General features: G+C 47.7%; 2 protein-coding genes and 1 long non-coding RNA gene across 5 annotated transcripts in view; 1 reads left to right on the top strand and 2 right to left on the bottom strand.

Annotated features, from left to right (window-relative positions):
* Positions 1-4,573, bottom strand: part of LOC149366080 (kinesin-like protein KIF2A) — a 46,315-nt gene extending 41,742 nt beyond the window's left edge. The window contains exon 1 of the mRNA XM_089548336.1: positions 4,355-4,573. Within this exon, the coding sequence (XP_089404462.1) occupies positions 4,355-4,415 (61 nt within the window). The 5' untranslated portion in view covers positions 4,416-4,573. The remainder of the gene's footprint in view (positions 1-4,354) is intronic.
* A 1,224-nt stretch (positions 4,574-5,797) lies between these two features.
* On the top strand, positions 5,798-9,156 carry LOC149366079 (uncharacterized). Its single transcript, XR_016283545.1, has 2 exons — positions 5,798-6,115; positions 9,016-9,156. It is a non-coding gene; the product is annotated as an uncharacterized LOC149366079 (long non-coding RNA).
* A 1,408-nt stretch (positions 9,157-10,564) lies between these two features.
* Positions 10,565-22,809, bottom strand: part of LOC149366078 (dystrophin-like) — a 35,946-nt gene continuing 23,701 nt past the window's right edge. For 2 of the 3 annotated variants that reach the window (XM_089548305.1, XM_089548298.1), the window contains exon 18: positions 10,565-16,739. In XM_089548305.1, coding sequence (XP_089404431.1) covers positions 16,651-16,739 — 89 coding nt within the window. In that variant the 3' untranslated portion in view covers positions 10,565-16,650. Of the gene's footprint in view, positions 16,740-20,347; positions 20,406-22,809 lie in introns of all 3 variants that reach the window. The other variant, XM_089548313.1, reaches the window with a different exon arrangement.

The following is a 22,809-nucleotide window of genomic DNA, read 5'->3' as shown; positions in this document are numbered from 1 at the left end:
CTGGTGCAAGCTCTGTGTGCAGCCAAGCGACACAGTATGCCCTCATGCGGGAAGCCTCGCGGGCGTTTTCGGTGCCGCGGATGGGAACGCGAATGAGCAGGCGTCGGACGTCGTAGCGCTTCGAATCCGCTGCGCACGAGTCACGAGCGCGTCACAAGCCAACAACTTTATTCCGCGAATAACCGTCGGAACCCGAGAAGAGAACCTGAATCCGCGCAAAGTGGATGCATGGCTACCACTGTCTTTCGGTGTTTCCGCAAGGACTGCAGGGTACGTCGAAAACATGGGCGGGAACCCCCCCCCCCCCCCCCCCCCCCCCTCAATAACGCAGCGACTGTCTCGCACCTCGCTAAACACCTGAACCGCGCACGGGAAGGGATAAAGGAGGGACTGAAAGAAAAAGTGCCATAGTGGAGGTCTCCGGGATAATTTCGACCACCTGGGGATCTTTAGCACACGGGCGTCTTCTGCCCAGGTTGTCGAAATTATTCCGGAGACCTTCACTACAGAACCTCTTTCTTCCTTCAACCCTTTCCTTACGGCGCGGTTCAGGTGTGCAGCGAGATGCGAGACAGTTACTGCGTTATTTCCTTTCAACAAAACCACTTCATTTTATCTTTCAGATCGAATCACTTTCACGAAATATATATTGGGGAGGGGGGGGGGGGGGGGAGGTGCACCTCGAGGTTTTGCACCAGGCAATGAACCCAAATTAAAAACCGGCGACAGCGCCGTGCTGCTACCGCATGCACCAATAACGAGATTGCAAACTAGTGTGCGCTGAGTAGGCATAAGCAGAGGGCATGAAGGATGATGTGAGGATGCGGCGCAAAAATTTCGGTGCCTATTGGATCACTAGTTAATTAGAGCCAAATAAGTGACCAAAAGTGGGCGTGGTCGGACCGGGAGTGGCGCAAAATTTGAATCGCCGGAAGTGCGGTGCCACGTGACACCTACAGCCCTGACACACCATGTGATGCACCACGTGATTGGCACATGTGACCGGAAAAGTGGGCGGAGCAAACGCGTGGCGCGGAATTTGAATGTCCGAAATACCGAGTTGAAACGATGGGGGCTTTGGAGTTAACCGAAATCAATAATAACTAATTTAGAAACAGCAGTATGGTTTGGTTTATGGGGTAGCGTCCCAAAGCGACTCAGGCTATGAGGGACGCCGTAGAGAAGGGTTCCGGAAATTTCGACCACCTGGGGTTCTTTAACGTGCACTGACATCGCACAGTACACGGGCCTCTAGAATTTCTCCTCCAAAGAAATTCAACCGCCACGGCCGGGATAGAACCCGCGTCTTTCGTATCAGCAGCCGAGCACCATAACCACTGAGCCACCGCGGCGGCTAGAAGTAGCAGTAGTAAATGAAGATGAATTAAGGATAAGGAGCATTAGAGTGGATTAATGTGATTATAAATTAAAGTGGATTAATGCGGGTATAATGACATAACGATACATTGGAATGAATATGTATCAATATTGTGATTTAAGTGAATTAAATGAATTGTGAATGAAACGCGAATTATAATAGAGTAAGGTGCAATAACTGTGGTTTAAGGTGAATTATGTGATTCGATTGTCAGACACGACGTCACAATCGACATAGAGCAACTACAGGCAAAAAGGACCAATTAAAGGTGGCGAGGAGTCGCCAATGCTTTCGTATTACTCCCATTCGGTTTCCCCGGTGCCCTCTAATGCTTTTTTCCAGAGAAAATATCCTTACCAACCCCATCACCTCCACACCCTGGTTTCCTCAACAGCATTGCGAGCGTTCTCGCGCAGGCTACACACGCAAAACACATGCGAAAGCACTACACGCGGCGTTCGGAGGTCGCAGGTTCTGGTCCCGTCGGATACAGATGGTTGCCGTTTTCTTGGTTTGGTTTCGTTTTTGACAAAAGGAAATGACGCAGTAACCGTCTCACATAGCGTTTCTTTCACCGACTTTTATAACTGCCTACTGTATATATATATATATATATATAAAGAAGCAAACAGTCACGAAAACCAAAAAGCAAAGGGGATGTTTTTTTAATTTGTGGTGGTAATTAGTTCGAGATGAATACTGTAATTAGTTCATTGCTTAGAGATAATTGAAGAAACATGCCGCCGGCGCGATCTGGTTGATTTTTAAAGAAAGGAAATGGAGAAAGAAACGAAGAAAGAGGTGCCTTAGTGGTGGGCTCCGGGATAAGTTCATCTCCTTCATTTCGACCACCTGAGGATGGTTGTTTGATGGGGTTTAACGTCCCAAGGCGACTAAGGCTATGAGAGACGCCGTAGTGAAGGACTGCAGAAATTTCGACCACCTGGGGTTCTTTAACGTGCACTGACATCCCACAGTACACGGGCCTCTAGAGGTTTAACGCGCACTGACATCGCACAGCACACGGGCGCCTTTTTTGGCGCTTCCATCAAAACGCGGCCGCCGCGGTCGGGTTCGAACCCGTATCCACGACCTGCGAATTTCGAGTCCGGAGCTCTAGCAACTAACAGGGTTACGCAAATCATTACCACCATAACCTGCGCTTTCTTTGCTTTTCACGAGTTTCTTTCGGAGACGGTCTTTCAACCTTTGTCAGATTAGCGCTTGGTGTGTGCGTGCGAGACGTGGGAGATTGGTGGCCCGGACGAGCATGGCGACAACGCCACGCAAAACGACGACCGACAAGGCGACGCTCGACGACAGACAATCCGCGCTGGCAGCGGAAAAATCGTGACGGGTTCCCCCGTCACACGCGAGCGAAACACAAGCGCGAAAGGACACGACAGACAAGCGCGAGACCCAGCGACGACGGGACGAGTTCCATCCAGTGTCGCGACACGGGACTAACGGAAACAGTAAACAAAACAGGACGCACACACACACACGCGGGTCAGGGAGTAAAAATTTGCAGCGCGGCCGGCCTAGGCGAATTGCAAGAGCGGAGAATCGCGCCTGGCTTCGGAAAGTAGACCGGCCATCCTTTTTTTTTTGCATTTGCTCTCCTCCCGGCACCTTTCTTTCCTGCGTCGACCACGAGAGCTTGTCCAATGGGAAGAGTAAGAAAGAAGCTTACTCCAGTTTCCTACGGGTCGTCCTGAACACCGTCTCTGCCACCTCTTTCCATCTACCGCGCTCCTCGCCGCAACTCGAAGCTCTTAGCGCAACGTTGCAAAGCCGGCACTCGATCGAAAAAAGATTCAGTGGAACTGCATCTTGACCCCGACATATACATAACGCGGCGAGAAGCAACCTCCCTCTCTCAATGCGTGGGCGATCAAACAAAAACAGCGACCTACACGCAAGAAACGTAGATCGATGGACCGACCACAGAAAAAAAAATCGACCAGGAAGCAGTGCCAAGAGAAACGGCGTGAGCGCACTGAGCAACCGTTGCAAGCAAACAAAACCCGCAATCGGTGCGTTGGCACAGAAAAAGACCCGCTAGCGGCAGCGCAGCATTTAAAAGAGTTAAACGACCGTGAATGCCTAGGTTTGGCCTTGGCAAGAAAGAAGGGTCGAAGGGGGGAGAGGCGCCCAGACAAGCTTCCCCACTCCCTTGCCCCAACCTCCGCCCACAGCTTCGCTAATTCGTTTTGCGCGCCTTCTCGAACTACAGACGATGCCGCACCGGCAGTGACCCATTCAATGAAGCGAGCGATGCATGTCTGGGCAACCGTTGGCGGAGTCAGCTCTTATCACGCGGCTTATCAAGATAGATGCGGCGGGATCTTCGCCCGCGGCTTCCGATCCGCGGGCTCGGTTGTTCCGCTACGGTCAGCAGCCGTCTCGCTTTCAATGAAGCGTGCAGAGATAACGCTTCGGCGCGCGTTGCCCCGTCCGCGAGCCAGTTCTTGCGCGTGCAAACAATCATCGTTCCGTCGCATCACGACAGCCCTGACCCATTGCTCCGTGCGCTCGGCGGCTGGACCGTTTGCAGCAGCACAATCCAGCGCCGTTCCAACCCACGCGGTTAGCTGGTGCACAAACGAGCTTTATAAGCCGATGAGAACAGCCGCTGTGATACCAGCAGCGACAGTCACAAACCGCCGGCTAGTACTGTTGGCACAGAAACCCACCCTTGAGAGCAAAAAAAAAAAAAAAAAAAATTCGGGGAGGGCCTGGCAGCTACAGCAACCGCCAGGCGGCTTCTGAGATGCAAAGTCAGGGACTGCGCTGGTGCTTAATATAACAGTGCAACCTGGGACTTGGCGAGCCCGTTCCCGCAGGCAACAAAACGGGTAACGTGGAGAAAACGGGTCAGCATCTTGTTTTTTCGACGACCCAAGTGGCGCTGGCTGGCTTCACCTTAGGGTTAGGTTCAATGAAACGTCCGCCCAACAGTGCGGGAAGCCTTACCGTCCGTTCGTTGGATGTCGACGCTGGCGCCGATTTTCAGTCCACCTAGTTGTGTCGCCATGGTAAAATTGCACGCTTCGCCACACGGCAGTAGGTCGAAGCAAAGCCGTTCGTCGAAGTCAGTCACACCACAAATTATTCACGAGCACACATTGACAGGTAAAACAAGAATGCAACGGATCCTTTCTCGAGACACAGTTTAAATAGCACTTTTGTGATTGGCCGTTGGTCGCCGCTGCTCGTTCACCACTGTGGCCAGCTTTACTTAGGTACAGTGCTGTATTTAGTGAAAGTTGGCAATAACGTTGTAACTGAAACTGCTAAATTATAGTTTTTAAAAACTGTTCACCGTATCTGTAAACATTTTTTTTCTTTATATCTTGGTATGTTAATAACGTAAGTTCAACTAAACTTATGTACTTTTTGTTAAAAAAAATTGAATATACGGCAATAATAAGCGCAAGTAACTTAAATAAAATTACATAGAGTATTTTGTTTTGAAATATTTGTATTATTACAGCATTTTAAAAACATGTTTTAAATTGCCAGTTTCGGTTTCATAAGCGTAAACAAGCCAGACTTGTGGCGGGTTTTTTGAAAAGTTGTCCGACTACCGTATTTTCCGGTGTATAGGACGCACCCTTGTATAAGACGCACCTGCCATATATGCAAGCTGTCACTGAAAAAGTTCGTATATAAGACGCACCCGTGTATTAGACGCACCCCAGTTTACCCAGTTAGGCTAGTGAGGCTTAATTAAACACGCTTGTGTGACAATCGCGAAATGCACCGTACCTGTGAGCAATTCTTAAGCAACGCTAAGTGATCGAAAAAGGCAACACTCACGCCATACCCGTCCACGTTTTAGCAAAAAAGAAAGAAAAAACGATACAGCTCCCCATATGTTCATAACAACATTTTATTTCTACTTGAAACCTTCGAAGTCTTCATCTTCAGATGCACTATCAAATGGTTCACCCATTTCTGGAAGCAACTCGGCTGAAACATGCACTATGTACACGGAGCAAAAAAAAGTTGCAAAGGGTGACTAAAAAAGAACGCCGGCTTGTCTTGACAATGGTGAGAAGCGCGATTGTCACCATCTTTTGGTGCTTCTCATTACTTTTGCTTGGGGCCTCCGAAACAGCCGCGCGTTTGTGATCCCGGAAGTCGTCATCCCCGCCGTTTCATGATAAAGATCACCTAGAATGTCGCGCACGGCGGTCCCGGTATTGAAGTATTAACCGTGTTACAACCGCGTTATTGGTAGTGATATATTTTAGGTGAAAAAAGCTTGAGCATGAACCGGAGTAATCGATGAACTCGCAAAAAAAAGATGAAAAATTCGCATATAAGACGCACCCTTGTATAGGACGCACCAGCAAGATTTTCGAAAAAAAGCCGCGTCTTATACACCGGAAAATACGGTACTTCCGCACCTTGCGCATAGAGAAAGATATTGGTAAAGAGCGGACACTCGGCGAAATCTGGCCCCAGGAAATGACGCGCAATCCTCCTCCTCCACTAGATAATCTTCCAACTCCAGGATGGCGCCACCAGTCTCTAAATGCGCGCGCGCGCGCGGGCGGGTAGCCGGCGCGGCGGCTCAGACCCATCCGAGTGGCAGACAACGGGGCATCGTGGGAGCTGTTTTGTGCTCGTGAAAGCGTGCGGCGTATTTGTTCGTGCGGGCAGACCGCAATTTTTTTCGTCTCTTTTGCCCTTCGACGCAGAACTCCTCCTGTTTATGACGGCGGCAAGGTGAGAAATGTTTATTTGTGGAAGTACGCTGTATTGCATGCAATTTAGGCGGCCGCGCCGGCCGCCGTTGCCTGTCTGCAGTTCGTGAAGCGGCGCGCTCGCTCTGTGGCCAGCCGGCTGTTGTTCACGGCATTCTTGCAGTTTGTGACAACGTCAAGGAAGGAATGTTTTGTTTTTGCAAAAGTACGCTACATTTCAAGCACTTTATGCAAAATTACGCTGCATTTCGAGCACTCTAGCTTAGTACGCCGGCGCAGTTGTGAAGGGCGCGCGCACGCTGTGTCATGCTACGCCGTGGCGGGAGCGGCGGGAGGAATGATGCTGCATGATGCAGCCTCGCCGGTCGGTGCGTAGAAACAAAAAAAAAAACCTGCCCACGGCCTGTGGCCCGACGCGCTGTGCCTAGCGGTTAGTTTTGCTTGGTTTCGCGCTTTCTCGGGACGTCACGTTTTTGTATGGCCCCCATGGGCGTCCGGAGGGGGGGGGCAAGGGGGGGCGGTTGCACCCCCCTGGAAAATCACTCACTCGAACCGTGAGTGATGGCCGCACACCAGGGGCGGTGGTGCGCTCAGTCAAAAGGGTAAAAGCAGCCCCGCATGGTCACATCTGCGAAATGCCGCGTCCGGGCGTGCGTCGTTCCGCCGTTTTCAAACCACGCCATCGTTAGCTCTACTGAAGGGCGACCTGTTCCAGACATACAGCGGCACCGTCGAGCATGTGTTTCGAGCCGCCTTGAGATGGGTGTCTGTTTCTTTGATCTCTAGAGAGATAGCGACACGGAGGCAGACAGTGCACGGGGCATCTTGTTTTCGCCTATGTCGTTACGCCGGTCACCGATGAATTCTTAAGGAGGGAAGGACAAATCAGCCGTGTCCACCCCCGCTTTGTCGGGCTGCTCAGGGGCAAGCGGGCGATGAGTTGGCGCCGCCGCCGCTCGCTGTCTCCTCCGATCCACGTGTAGCGCAGTTCGGTAGAAGCGCCGCTTTCAGAATCTCCGGCAAAGGGGATTAGCTGCTTTTGTTCACGGCGACGCAGTCTCCCGAGGCGCCCCCACACCAGCGTTCTTTGCGTCTTCTGTGAAAACCAGCGCCTTTGGTCAACGCAGCCCGATGGCGCCTGCCTGGCTCGCCTGTCACCTCTGGCTGGGCCTCAAATCACAACAGCGCCCATGTACTGTGCGTGTCAGTGCATGGTAAAGAGACCCAGGTGGTCGACATTACCCGGAACTCTGTACTACTCCATCCCTCATAGCCTGGGTCGTTTTGGGGCTCTGAACCCCATAAAAACACAAACAAATTTTCCGACCGGAGTGGCGAGTGTCCCTTCCCCTCGGAAGTTGCGCGGCGTTCCTTTCACCCCCAAAGTGCGCATTCGGGGATACTGCGGCAAGTAAGCCCTCGCACGTGTGCGTGCCTCTGTGTTTGTGCTTGGGTGTTTTTAGTGGCCGGTTGTCAGCGAAGCTGGGAACAACCAAGACAGCGGACGAGAAAACGACGAGCGGCGAGCAGTGTGTGTGGGGTTGCTCGACTGTGCGGATGCGCAAGCAAGATGGAGCGAGGTGTATGAAGCTGCGAGCGTGCATTTATCTTGTAAATAAGTTTTCGTTGTATATATAGTCATCTTTTGTTTTCAACGTACGCGTTCAACAGTTTTTCCAATCAATGTGTATGATGAGTGTGCACCGAGAGCGTGTAATGAAGCACAGAAGTGAATTTATCACACGTGTAATTACGCAATTCGCCCAGAAAAATCCGAGGCGCCTACAGTTGCTGTTCAAGGAAGACTGACTGAGTGACTGTAGTTGCGTGTTTGCGAACATATTGTGCTGTGTGCTGGTCATCAATCCGGGTGAGTCGAGAACATGTATGCAGGAAGACTGAGCACTCTTCTCCACGAAGTGATATAGCATCTTTTTGCATTCTTTATTAATTTTAGTTGTTTCTTCGTTGATAAACTCCAATGTACCTCTCCTAGCCGCGCTTTAATTTGCTGTTTGTAATTTTTCTTTCATGTGTGCATTTTGTTTAACTTTTATTTATATATAAATAAATAAATTTACTCCGCAAATAGCGCCTTTTTGCTACGAACATACCCCCCCCCCCCCCCCCCCCGGGGCACCAACGGGGCCCCCCCCTGCAAGAAATTCTGCGGACGCCCTTGATGGCCCCCGACAATATGTAACTTCTTATGGGTGGCAGTTGTCGGTGTAAGGTTAAAATGTACTTTTTTGAAAGCGGGCGAACGGCGAAGACGACCGTTCCCGCGCAGCAAGTACGGGACCGTAGTTTTCAAGACTGGTGGAAAAAAAAGATGACGCACGAAAAGCTCAAAAACCTTACTTTTGTAGTACGTATGTATGTAGTACGTGTGAAAGAGTCCGTTATCTGCGCTCGTGGAAACGCACATTTCGCCCGTGCATTGACAACACAGGGATGCGCTTTTGAAAACCGGCAAAAAAAGGCAACGCGTCGGGCTTTCTAAACTCTAAAGAGCTTGAAAACCAAGAACTGTTGCGCCGATAGTTTAATTTTCTATGCTTCTTAAAACATACGTTGCGCCCGTGTATTTCTCAGTGCTCCTAACACATTGTGTACTTCTGGTTCGTAGTCCGTGTTGTGGCCGTCTTTGTACGAAATATTCTCGAACAAACCGCGTACTCTGCTGTCCACCTAGGTTTTAGAAGGTAGACAATAACGTCGGGGAATGTAGAAATGCTTGCAAAAAGCTGATTGGTATCTGCCGTGTAGTACGGTATGTGTATTGTAGTTTGCGCAACGACGTTCAGCACGCGAGTTTCGCAAAAACATGTTTACTCCGCTCGTAATTTCGTTCCCTCGCCGCTTTCGCACAGAGTTACAATATAAGGTGACTGAGAATGACCATACTTGCGAATTTTTCAGGTGATGCCACCCGTCGGCAACACCTGCTGTGTGCCGTGGTGCCGCAACAGGATCACCTTGAGCAGGAGGCCAGGAACCATCTTCCGCATCCCACGGCTTTGTTTATGTTGCACAAAATAAATGTTCTCATTTCACTCAAAACCTGGTGTCTTTTGTGGAGTGCTAATATTTCGCAAAGGCTGTGATGCAGCTGCGTTCATGGCTGGTCAAAAGCACTCGAAATCTATTTAATTATACGCTGCCAACGGCGCAGCGGGGCGCGGCGTATGCTAACATTCAAACCGCGCGCCCCTGAAACCGGAACCGGAAGTCGTCCCAGGCAGCGAGGCGCAGCGCATGCAGCCATTCAAACTGCGCGCGTTGAAACCGAAACCGGATGTTATGAGACTCCGCCCGCTTGGTGCGCTGCAGTCAAATGGGCCGCTGGGCCCTATGGGAGTGTCCGCTCTTTACCAATATCTTTCTCTATGCCTTGCGTATCAACCAACGTTAATGGAGTTCCATTAACGTTGGTATCAACTAAGTGGCAAACTGTGTTTTCCATCGATCTTCCGTTATTTTTGTTGCGTAATTCACAAATAAATACCAATAAATGTCTTCATTAGATCCAGTGTTAGCAGAGACCTCGTCCCGCTCACACACAAAAAAGGATATACTTTTTACTACCGTAATGCCCGAGTGCTCAAGAACCAACCTGGCCTAACAATCTTAAAACTGCAATAGTTTCTGGCGGTTTTGCTATTCTGACTGAGACAGCAAATGCAAAAGACGACACGCGACTTGCCTGCCTGATGTAGCGATTCATGGCACAGTAGATAGAAGCAACTAGCCCATTTTGTTCGCATATTGTAGCACTACAGCTTGAATTACAGGGAGTTGTGCAACCGTTAGTATCCCTAGCTATCTTCTGTGGCCAGCTTTCGGAGCCCAGGTGAAACTCCTAACTGGACAAACTGGTTGAAGGAAAGGTTCAGGCTCAGTTTAAGGTTTCCAGTTGAAGTCAACTGGGAACAAACTGTAATCAAATGGAAATTGCGCCTTAAACCAGTCTGACCAGTTCGGATTTTCTCCTGGGACGGTTGCAGAGGTGCACGCAGCCTTCCTAGCTTCACCAAGTGGTGTTACCCTATTTAGTTTGTGCAACTCTAAGCAGCTCATTGGTGCAATATCATATAGATTATAAACCCTGAAATTAATCCATAAGCCGTCTTTAAGGGAACACTGGGAAAAAAAATCCTGGAGAAAAAGTCAGTCCTCTTCGATGTGTACGTCAACAGTTTGAATCGAATGGTGGGAACACTTTTAAATTAAACTTTCTCAGCCATAAATGAGTTTTGTGCGGCCTAAAAAAAGTAACATACCCAGAATGAGCCAGAAAACCAATATCTACTAGAATAGTCCCAGTTGTGAGAGCTCCTGCACCGGTTAAGATTGAAGACTTCTGGTGATTGGGGATGTCTTCTTATACCACTGCCTGTCATCGGTACGCCTTAGGATGGTAACTTCCCACGGGTTCAATGCAGGCGTATCGAAGACGCAATCAAACTGCTTCCACATTGTGCACGAGGTTTTTATTCATGAACAAAACAACTTTCTGAATGGCGCGCAGAGCACTGGCAAATTATAATCCCACTTCAGCTATCCCTAAGCCCCCAAGACACAACACAGGCTATCTCAAACCACCGACATGGCTCAGCATACATCCATTGAATATATTATGTTACAATATATAGAAAATAAAGAGGGCTGATGGTACATTAAATATGCTCCAGTTACAATACAATAGAAGTAATCGTACAGCGTCATCACAAATAAACCATCTTTTGTTATTAAGTACACCACTTACCCAAGTGAATAAAGAAATGATTTGTCCAAAACATAGAACCAGTTTTTAAATTACCCAACTAACCGAAGAGTACAAAAATAACTTTCAAAATACAATGGATGTATGTAGCTCATACTTACACAAAATGTACAATGCAAGCTCCCCACTGCAAGACCCAGAAAAAAAAACAAAAAAACATCACTTGCAGCAGCAAGCACAATGAGGCAACAAAATAATGGCGTCAGTAAACAAAGAAATGAAGCCAACAAAAATCTCGCTATGATAACATGTTGCAGACTGTGCAACCCAAAAGGAAGGATTGGACGCACAAAAAACAGCATATCTGCTACTTTCCACTTTAAATCATGCAAACAGCAAATATGAGCCTGCTGAATGGTTGCTAGCATGAGAGATAGTAAAGTGTAAAAAAAAAAAACAATATGGAAATTATGACACAGTACACTAACTTTGGGGACCTTGATCAGTGCTGGCATGTTAGCTTTGAAGCACAAAATGGCAGCACGGTTTTACATCAGTAACTGACCGGTTTTTGAACCGTGCTTGCAGCTTGTAGTTACAATCTGGCTGAAAGGCAAAGGACTTTGTATTCTTAACACGATGCTTTCTTAGACATGCGTGCACCTCACCGTAAACTGATCCGAAATGCACCACGAGATATAGTTGTTAACAAGAAGAAAATTACAATACATCACCGATTTATAGTTGCAGCTTCTCTAAGCCACAAATACATTCAAGTGCAACAGCTGACGATGTCTTATTACCATGGTGACTGGACTTGACGACCTTACCATCCTTCGATCCCTAAAAAAACTATAATCTAATACAGCGTCACTTCACTGCGCAGACTTTGTGTATAGGTAACACGAGACAAAGCAAAAGACTGAAGCAATTTGTTGTTAGTACAACTCATGACAAATTATTGAAGGCGAATTCAGAGTCATAAGAGCAGCTGTTGATGGGTGCCTGCACGTCCCCAGATGCTATATGGCACCAAGGTAAGATGCTCTTCCTTGAAATTCGAGCAAGAAAAAGCCCTAACCCAACACAGGCACAAGCATTTGGGTTCACCATAAGACCAGCTGTGAGGTGCTAATTCTTCGGGTACACCACTTTTAGATGCTCCTATTTTTAAGACTACTGAATAAGTATATAAAAAGAATTACTGTCATGATTGTTAGTAGTGCACCCTGATGCAAATCCTAAATTACAATGCCTCTGGTAGCTTTCACGTAATATACAAAATATAAAACCAGTGACATTGAGCCCCTAACTCAAAGGCCATAGGCAGTGCCTTGGTTAGCACTACTCTTAGGTGTAATTCATGAAAATAGCACACTTGTAGATGCGCCTGTTCTACAGCAATAACAAAAAAAAGACGAACTGGTCAAAAATTTGACTGTTAACAGTCTTGATTCCACCTCGGAGTGCCAGAGAGCACATCGACACTGCCAGCAAGGCAATGGTGTAAACCTGACAAGGGTTTCAAACAAGCACGTGTCACCCTTTCACCGGCGTTTACAAAGCCCCGAATTTCCGCCCACAGGGCCGCATATCTTCTAGATGCATGATCGATGATAGGTTTAACAGTAACAAGAGATGGTGACAAAACAACAAAAATGCCACAGTAAAGCAGCACAATGCGAGATGCAGCCGACACAGCTCCAGGATTGGGCTAACCTGGCACGGCTTGCCGCGACAACGCTTTCAGGTAAATGCATGCTAAATTCTCTGCAATAGTGAAGAAAATCAATACACGCAATCAACAAGATTTCTACGACACGATGAACCGCGGGCGAATCCGCCAACACTTCCAAGCGTTGCAAAGTTCACAGCAAGAAATGCACTACAATATACATGCGACATACACAGGGGTATGCCGTAATGACATTACAGAAAATATACACCACCGAGGCCTGCGGGGCTTTACAGCGTTGCACAGCATGACATTAAATACATGACGAATTGCCGCTGATCACCGAAATTAATTGCTATGCATACGCCCTTATCCGGCAACCACGTAGTGCGAGTGAAACTGTCCAAATCTCATTCCGGACAGAGGAACAGAGCCAAAGTAAAAGAATGATGCTTCACCAGTAAACAATTCTTGCAACTAAATATTCAACAGAGGTTCGGTACCACAAACAAACAAGGAACGAAGCAGCATAAAAAGTTCCTACACAAGCTGCCCTCTAGGCATCTAGCTGTCCTCTAGGCATCTAGCTGTCCTCTAGGCATCTAGCTGTCCTCTAGGCATCTAGCTGTCCTCTAGGCATCTAGCTGTCTTTAGTCGGATACAAGTCAAGAAAAAAGTGGCTTTTGCTTGTCAAAGGGCCCCCCTTCCAGACAACAGCGTTGGCCGACAGTAGCGCGACTATGAAGGGAGTGGCATGACAATGCAGAGAGGGGCTACCCCCTTTCACCTGCCACTCCCTGCATATTCTAGCTAGCCGGTCCATGAGAATCAGCCGACGCCATTGGTTGGAAGGGGGTACTTTGATGAGGAAAAGCTACTTTTTTCTTGACTTGTATCCGGCTATAGAGTGCTGCCTATGGTGCCAACCTAAGCGTGGTGTCACTCTAGGCTGGTACGCTGCAGTTGTGATGCACCGCATGAAAAGCACACAACACTGACCCGGCTCTCACAGGGCACCTATTGAGCCACTTTTGTCCAGCGTGTTCTCTCTCATTACACTAAGCATGCCGCGTGCACTGGAGGGCAAGGCAAAATTGCCGCCTTTTCTCGCACAACAAATACACTCTCATAAAACACTTTCTCCACATTCATCACCATCAGCAGAGTAACTACATCCCCTACAGGACAAATACCTCGGCCTAGGTTAGGCTTTAAAATATTAGAAAATTTCGGTTTCCTACAGTGTAAAATATACCCCATGTAATAAATGCACCTCTCAAATCAGCACCAATGTTTCTGACAAAGCAGTCTGTTCATTACACATGTAAATACGGTATAAGGAGCTAGGCACTAGGAAGAATGTCAAAACAGACTCCTCCTTAGAAAACCTGACAGTGGTAACAATGTGGGCTACTGACATGCGCCTCTTATCAAATGCCGTCCTCTGCTGCGGCTATGGGAAATGCAAAATGTTTGTTCAGTCTGCTCAGGGAACCACTGACCCTACTTGTCGGTAGGAAAAAAAAAAGGTTGATGGCTGCAGGGAGCTGACTCTGTAGGATTTCTGCCCCGGACTGAGTAAAGATGTAATGTAAGAAAGATGTATAAGCCGATTTTTGAGCTTTCTTACAGCAAGGCTGAGCTTGCCTGAGATCTGACTCACTGCAACAACAGCAGAGATCCATTAGAAAAGGGCGTGCTATGAATTCCGCACTAATAGCATTTGAGGTGTAAAAAAAGAGCTTGCACTGTACAGTCCATTATGGACCTTCGAAAGGACAGTATGCAAAATATTTTGTTTTCGCAAATACGAAAAAAGAGACAGTAGCACTCTGTTGCAAGCACTTCAACATTTAAAAGATCCCAAAATCGGTGAGAGTGCAGAGAATTGTATCTGCGATCCACAATGAGAAAAAGTGAACAAAATCAAAACCAGCGAACTGAGAGTCTAAATATATGCACGTGAAATGCGACCGGAAAGTGCTCCAACTCCCCTATGGACGGACAGAGGCTAGAAATGTTTCCATGAAAAGAGAAAAGGTTTTGATTAGCAGATACTTACATGCCGCAGCAACACTGGGCTAGGAGGCATGTTTTCTGAGTTCATTTCAACAACTTGACGTACTTAAAAGAATATCGAAACCCCAAAAGACGGCCATTTTTAGCATTTGATTAAATCAAAATACGGCTGCTGCAGATAGGAACTGAACCTGCACCCTCAGAAACAGAATGCCACAGCCTCTGAGCCGTTGCGGTAGAAAGTAAGAAGAAAGAAGAAAGTAACATCATGAAGCATGCCGATTTTGCACAGTTTGAAGACACTCGAAGTCTGGCACAACACTTTCAGTGTTGAGTCTTTCCCACTCACACAAGGTTTTCCGAAAGTTGTAGTATAAGGCACGAAGATCACAATCATACATTTTGATTAAACCGTACAGGTTTCCACGCTTGAAGGAAAAACGCCCAAAAAATAGTCGGGGTGTAAATATTTCCCAGCAATTCGAGATAAATTCACTTCGAAAAAGGCGTGAACTGATCAGGCAGTTGGCAAAAAATGTCTCCTGGAGACCTGTTCAAAGCAGCCAGTCAAGATAATAATGCACTTACAGAGAAAACGACAGCGGCTATGCTACTTATGATGATAATGCTGAAATTCCCGCATCAACAGTAATGCACGGTGAACTGCTGACAGATGAGGACACACCAATGTGGCAGGTACCACGCAAATGCACTTTGTGCAAAAACGAAGTCAACTAACAAAAACAAAGCAAAAACAACAAAATAAACGTCCAGAAACTGTGGGGTGCAAAAACGCTAGCCTAAGCTGCCACATCCTTAAAAAACAAAACAAAAAAAAGTGTTAAAGTGTTCAGTGCAACCCTTGTAGCTTATTCCATACAAAGATTTGCAGCTCATTCATCAAACAAGTGTAAGATGGAAAACAAACAAAAAAAAACCACTAGAGTAAACAATGATAAACCTGCTCATCAAGTATAAGCAGCAAAAAAAAAAAAAAAACATGCACTGCTGCCATACCCCCCCCCCCCCCAACTTGCCGCAGTATGCATACTAGAGTGATCTGCAATAATTCATTCACTTGACAACTCTATGCATTGGCACTTAGCAATTTGCAAAAATAGGCCTACCAACTTATATTTCTCCGTACTTGTACATTTTGTGACAGAGAGCTACCACACACAGTCCTCGTAAAATGCCGAGATAGAATCAAAAGCCCCCCGACCACCTTGTATGGTACCCACTGATATATGATTACATGGTAAAAAAGTACACCGAATACCTGCAAACAGATGCAAGGGACGCATGCTCAAAATTAAGCACGGCCCAGTACGGCAAGCAGCAGGCTTTAGTAAGGCTGTTGGTACGGCTGACGAAAGTCCCCCTACATCTCTCTCTCGCTGTACATAAACAATGATGGAGGAACACCCTCCGTCAGCCCAAACTTACTCAAAAGGAAGACGAAAGCCACAGACACGATCGATTAAACACAACAGGCACTGGTTACAGATGCAAGGTAACAGCTTTCTACACTAGGGAGCAGGAATGCCCCAAAATAGAGCATTCCTGAATTTGTCCCACCAAACAAGCCTTTACCCTGCTTTGTTTATCTATGGTAATGCGTTGCTCCAGGCAGAAAACGCTAGGTACATGTATTTTCAAAACCCTTTCTCTCCATTCGCTTTTGTAGTTGTTCCGCAGCGCCACCTGTAGAACAAAGCACGCATAAGGCAAGATTTAGTAGCACTGGCTTCAAATAAAGAGCAGCCACACGCCAGCGGGCACAAATTGGCAAACAGAGCAAGATAAAGTAAATCCAAGCACAGTGACCTCGCAAACTACAGAAGCCTCAGCACCCCGATGTCTTGCGCACCGGAAATGGCAGTAAGTGGCGGAAATGTCACTCTCCTCTTTCCCACTCGAAGACAGACAGACCTCTCCCACGAACAAAGCCGGTTCCTCCGTCGGCAAAGTTTGCAAAGGTCGAGCGAAGCAGGGCGTACAGTCGTTCGAAGGTTTACAACTGTACAAATGGACAGGGCACACTCAAAAGGCACCTCCGTTCAAAGTGGTGTGAGCGAGACAGAGAAAAGAAAAAAAGAAAATCGCAAGGCCAAAACTGGCTTCGATTCCCTTTTCTTCAGCAGGTCTGCTTCATCCTGTCCATGACTTGCTGGACTTGGTTGACGGTCTCCATGACGTGGTTCTTCACCACCATCGAGTTGTAGCCTGCGATACACCGGTTCACAAACGTGACGGTCACCACTGTTCCTGCAATCACCAACAGTCGTTATCACTGCTAGATTATTTCAGTAACGCAAAGAGTCGGATAGTTAAGATGAAGACCCCGACTGCGTAGACCAATGCGGTGCTCAAGACCACTGAAGCAGTGACTATTATTGAATATAGAAGTCTGAGCTGGATATCGTTCTTGCGAAGAGATCAATTTGGCCCAGAACTCTCGTTACAATGTTCGAAAATGCTTACTTGAGGCTGTACATAATCCCTTTTTTCTGAAATGACTTTCAAAATAGAGCAACAAACTTACCGTACGCTAAGTGCAGCATGATAAGCTTTACAGAGAAACCAACTGACACTGTGCAAGCAAACTGTAAATCAGATTTTTAAAAGCAAAAATTTGCTCCTGACGACAGGGTCAGTTGCGAAATAAGATAAATGAGGAAAGAAGACGAGGACCGCATTACTGGGGCTTGCATCACGGCCTCTGCAGTACCATGACGCGCTCAGCTGCCTTGCGCAAAGCTCGTTAAACAAAGACATTACCGTATTTACCCAATTCCAACGCGCACCTTTTTTCGGGGAAAATACGTCTCAAAATCGCATGCGCGTTGGATTCGAGTGCAAACCGAAACTGCCCCATAGCTGCCCATCGTCATCGCCATTATACGATGTGGGAGCTCACTAACTGCTGGAAACATGGGAGCACGTTTGCTCGTCGTTTTCTGCGTTGCAGGAGCCCTTTTCAACCGGTGTGGCGCTTGTCATTGGTCGCGTGCTCAGCGACCACGGACCGCGTTCACGACGACGGTATCCCGTGCACTGCCGCGGGCGGACGCCTCATCACTGCCGTTGCACGATCAAGATACGCGGATCGAAGAATATGTTGATGAAACAACGGTTGTCGGAAACGCGTCAGTTCGGCGGTAAAGTTCCAAAAACGATGAGACTCCTTTCTGTTTTGCGGCCGACTCTCTGACAGAGATTACATCGTCCGCAGGCGGGGCACGCCGCGCCGCTGACGAGGTCGTGCATCATGCCGATCTCACAGATAACAGCGCTCCCGCGCCCGTTTTTACAGTCGAATATCTTTATCTTTCGCTCAGACGCACTGACGAAGTCATGGATGCTCCGCAAGAAGCATCGCCGTTGCCGAGTTACGCCTAGCAGCAAACGAACCTCCCGTAACCGGAGCTCTCCGCTTGCGCTTGGGGCGTCTTCCTTTATACTGATGCTTTGTCAGGAAATTGCGTGAGCGAAAATCTCGTTTCTCAGTCACATCCATAGCGGAGATAGGAGAAAAACCCGGGCAGAAGCGTTGGTTCACGTCTCGGTGGCGGCAGAACGAAGAAAGAGCGTCTGCGCCCGACCGTGCGGTGGAATGCTCGTAGCCAATGGAACGGCTCCGATCGTACCACGTGATTTGAAGGGCCAGTCGCGACGCTCGACTCGGGCGGGAAACAATCTTTTTTTTTGTATTTTTATCAAGAATGCGCCGCTGCCGAAGTGGCTTCTCGTAGACCATGGGCGCATTTGTTTTTCAGTCCCGGACTGTCCGGGACTACTTGCGGACTCGAGTCCGGTATTTGTTTTTCTCGGGCAGCCCGAAAGCTCCGCCCACCTGCTTGCATCGCCATAGCAACGCGTTCGTTTTTAGCCTATGGCAGTCCGCGGGCTGCTTGGGGCTGCTGAGAAGGCAGCAGACGATAGCTGCGCGCCGCGCTGGCAGCCATATTAAGTTAGACTCCGTGTGCATTTTGAGTGCTTTTCGTGTCCCTGGAGGTCGATATCATGCGTTAAACCTTCACATGAGCTCCGTAGCTCCTCTCTGAGCCATCGCAAGACTTTTTGTTCTTGCATCTTCGTTTATTTTCTTGAAATCCACCGCACACGGACGCGCGTTCGGAGCTGCGAGCGCGTATTGTTTGCTCGTGTCGTCAAGAGGTTCTTGTTCGCTTGTTTTGCCACATGCTGTCTGTACGCTTACCTGAAAGCATCGCAGGTGAACCACTCGTATACTGGAGCAGCTATAGAGCTTGTTGTCAACATTTTTGCGGAGGCTTTCGTCTATCCGCCTTTCCGCAACGAGTTGGGCTACTTTGTGCGAACTTCGCCGCAAGCAGTAGCGGCGAGCATACCTCCGAAGCTGAGTTCTGTAATGCACCTACGCTAAGCTGACAGTACAGTCTTTAAATCGACTCAGTATCATGATCGAGCGCACGGCGTTGCTTCGGCGTCGTAGTGGCCGTGGCTTGCATCGTCTGCTAGCAGATGACAGCGTCCTTGTACGGTAACCGAGGGGGAGCCCGACTCTGGCGCCGTGTTCGAAAGCAGCCTATGGCAAGTAGGTCATGTGACCATGACGCTTTTCCTGTCCGAGCGGAAGCCGAGACCTGCCAGCAAGTAGTCCGGGACTGGAAAAACAAATGCGGCCCATGTCGTAGACGATGGGTAGGCCTACTTCCCCGCGAATATTCAAGAGCGGGCGACGCCGTGGAGCGAAATGCCGCGTTCCCGAAATTCGGTCAAATTCGCACTTTCGCGAGCCACCGCGAGTGCTTTAATAGTATTTTTTACTAACTTCCCATTGATTATTGGCTTTGATTTTTTTACACATAAAAGAAGAGGCTTGGGGGAATACAAAACGCAAGAAAATACAAAATCGACTTTATCGAAAAAAATCGCGGTTTTTTCACCCGCATCTCCCCTTAAAATATAAAAACGGTTGCAAATTATTTTCATTCGTGGAAGTCACATGCACGTTAGAAGAGGGCTTGTAGTTTTTTTTTTTTTTCATTACCAATATCGGGCGCGCGTTAGAATCGGGGCTTGAAAATTTTTTTTTTTTTTTTGGTGCCGTAAATTGGGTGCGCGTTGGAATCGGGGGCGCGTTGGAATTGGGTAAATACGGTAATTAGGCAAGTCAAGAAATGAGGAGAGACTAGGGTGAAGAAAAGAGGTCCGCGAGAAAACTATTCAGAGCTAGACTTCATGAAGCACAGTCAAAAAAAGAAAACAGAAAAAAAGCATGCATGATCATGCTTGTGCTCACTTCTTCACATGCAATTCAGGCTCTATGGCATTCCGAACATTGCCCCATTGTTAAAAGGCCAAAGTGTTCACACTAGGTTAGGACACACAATGCAGTCACATACGTTTACAACCGATGAAGCAGAAAATATTTTGCCGCTATTAATGAATGTCAAGAAGAAAGGCATCTGTGGATACCCAGTAGATTCATGCACGTGCCATATTCAGAAAAATCTCAAACTCGTTGCAAGCCACCTTTCATAAACAGGAACCCAGGCAGGTGATGAGACTTGCAGCATGCAATGTAGATACAAAAAGGCCCCACAACAAATGTTTACCATTGACTCTGATGGGGCTAAGCAATAAACTACACATTCACATTGCATACGCCCTAACAACCACGGCTGAAACTGTCACAAAATGAACTATATTTGCTACACATGCAATTCAGCTTAGCAAAACACCTCAAACGTAATAGAATTTACATACTAGCCCAAACATGCCAAAGATGCAAAAGCCCTGCTATGATATCTAGCAGCGCAAACCCTTGAGCACTGATGTTTACTTACGATTAACCGAGATTCACATTTTGGTCATTGTTTATTCGAGACCCAGATCAGCGTGTAGCTGTAGAGACAGGGTGAGGATAAAAGGAAGAAGACGTCAGCTAAGAGTCCAATGATTAGAGGAAACAATGTGTTCTCGCACGCATAGCAAAACTCCTGTAATTAACTAAACACTCCAGCAGTGCTTGACCGCCATCCGTGTTCAGCAGCTTCCAGCATGCTGACACCATGCCCGCTTATAGGCCCTGCGAACTCTGTTGCAGCGGTTGCTGCAGTTCCATCACAGCTCTGACCTGAGTGTGAACAACCGAAGGTGCACATACGAAACTATGCTGCTAGAGACGGCACATGGGCAGCACTGTACGAGGTGCTGTTACACGGATTGGCTCCAAGGCTTTGGTCCATTTTTTTTCTGTCACTTGCTTGCACACTAAAAGGTGCAATTTCTAGACTCTAACAGATGAGGACTGCATAGGATTAAAGCAGCCACTGCGAAAACAGCCCAGCAGTGGACGCGTCCCGCAACTTTCCAACCCACTCAGCGCAAGGTCCCTCCTGCTGTTGACTCCCTTCTGCCAACACTTGCTCAGGCAGATGGAGAGCCATCGCAGGGTGCTTCGGACACTCTACATATTATGAGTGATCATGAAAGCCACAAAGCGTAGCCAATTCCGGAGAAGCATGTAGCGCTGTGTTCAGTTTCTAGGTTTCCTAGCTGGTATGTTCTTCCGCGGTCCCATACAAAACACGGCAGTGGGGTTCCACTGTACCAACAAAGAATGAGTTCAGTTTAGATGACTAAACACTGGCCTTTTGCCTCTCAGATACCGTATTTATTCGAATCTAGGCCGATAGTTTTAAAAAAAAAACGAGATGTAGAACTCTTATGTCGGCTTAGATTCGAGGATTTCGTTTCGAGGTTTCGTATTCGTAAAATACGAATAAATGTAGCACGCAGGTGGCGCCCCCACAAAACGCCAACGAAAGACAGCACTGTAGCCGTTGCTATCCGTAGCCGTTGCTATCCGTAGCCGATACTGAACAAAGCACACATGAGCACTGGCTGACATTTTGGCCTTGTTCTGTTCTCGTGCGGTGGCGTGAGCACATTCGCAGCAGTGAAGTTTTCGTGCGTGGTTTTTATCACCAACACCATGGCACCAAACAGGCGGTGCCATTATAGTGCCGCCTTCTAGCGGAAAGTTATACTCGCTGCAGAGCAGTCGTCAAATCTTCAAGCCGGGCGGGACTTCGGCGGCTGATCCCGGGCTGGCGTTGCATATGTCTCCTCGCCCAAACACCAGCCCGGGATCAGCCTGAGCGGGTTCCTGGCAATAAAGGTTGTTTGCGTGCTGTACCTCTTGTTCGCAGTTGTTTTTTCGGCCGGCCTACAATCGAGGTAAGTTTTTTTTTTTCTGTGGCCTTCAACTTTCGGGTCTCGGCTTAGAATCGTGGCCGGCCTAGATTCGAGTAAATACGGTATGTAATGCGATGGCGCATATCTATACCTCGTATCAGACCTGCTATGAGCAAGGCTGGGTACAGAAGAGGTGAAAGAGAGATAGCCCCAGAATGCCACAAGCGACAGGTATGCACAAGGAAGTTACAAGACAAGTAGAGAAGGTAACTTCAGCAAGTAAAAGCGATTACTGCACCATCATATTTTGGACAAACTTCAGATAGAAGTGGAAGAGTTTTCAGCAGTGCAGCATGTCCTTTAGCATGTTACTAACTACATACATCATGTGTTATTGTTAACACCACATTCAAGACATGATTGACTGCTAACGCATAAAAGACGTTGCTCACTTCCTTGTCCTAGCTACATCTGCACCTCATCTGGCAGAATTATTGACTCTTTTTTTTTTTGCCATTTCCTGGAAAACCACCACCGTCACTATTATGTACCGATACAAACACAACTTAGACCCAGAGGTGGCTCTCTTCCTTGTGCAGTTATCCCATATAAACCAAGCAATAGCCATTTGCAACTGCTCATGAAATCAAATTATGGTACCCGCCTTGGTATTAAACCCAGACAATGTCCTGGATCTGTCTTACCTGCACCTGCATTCCGGACGAAGTGAAGGTTTTCGGTCAGCTAAAATCTTCCATTCCCTTCAACAACAATCTGATGGATATAGACTAGACAGTGCTTTGCTTCGTCTTGCCTCGAGTTTATGATGCGACCAATTCAAATGTAAGCACCTCAGACGCGGATTGCTCTGACTGGGCCAAACTTAGATGAGGAAAGACTACAGGCAAGGACTGGAAATGGAACATCACGTTACCAGGTCCAACCAGCCTCAATATGTCTGGTTGCTTTTAAATCCTGGCTAGACTGGGGTTTTTTCCCTGGCCACTGGATGGTGCCAGCATGTAATCAGAACCCACTGAAACAACACTACTGCATCATTTCAAGGAGCTACCTCCCCCCTTGTCTGCATGTCTTTGTGACTAAAACT

This window comes from Amblyomma mixtum, chromosome 1 (genome assembly GCF_055824585.1).
Source record: "Amblyomma mixtum isolate Tamu chromosome 1, ASM5582458v1, whole genome shotgun sequence".
In the NCBI taxonomy this organism is placed as follows: Eukaryota; Metazoa; Arthropoda; class Arachnida; order Ixodida; family Ixodidae; genus Amblyomma; species Amblyomma mixtum.
This window is presented reverse-complemented; position numbering and strand designations above follow the sequence as displayed.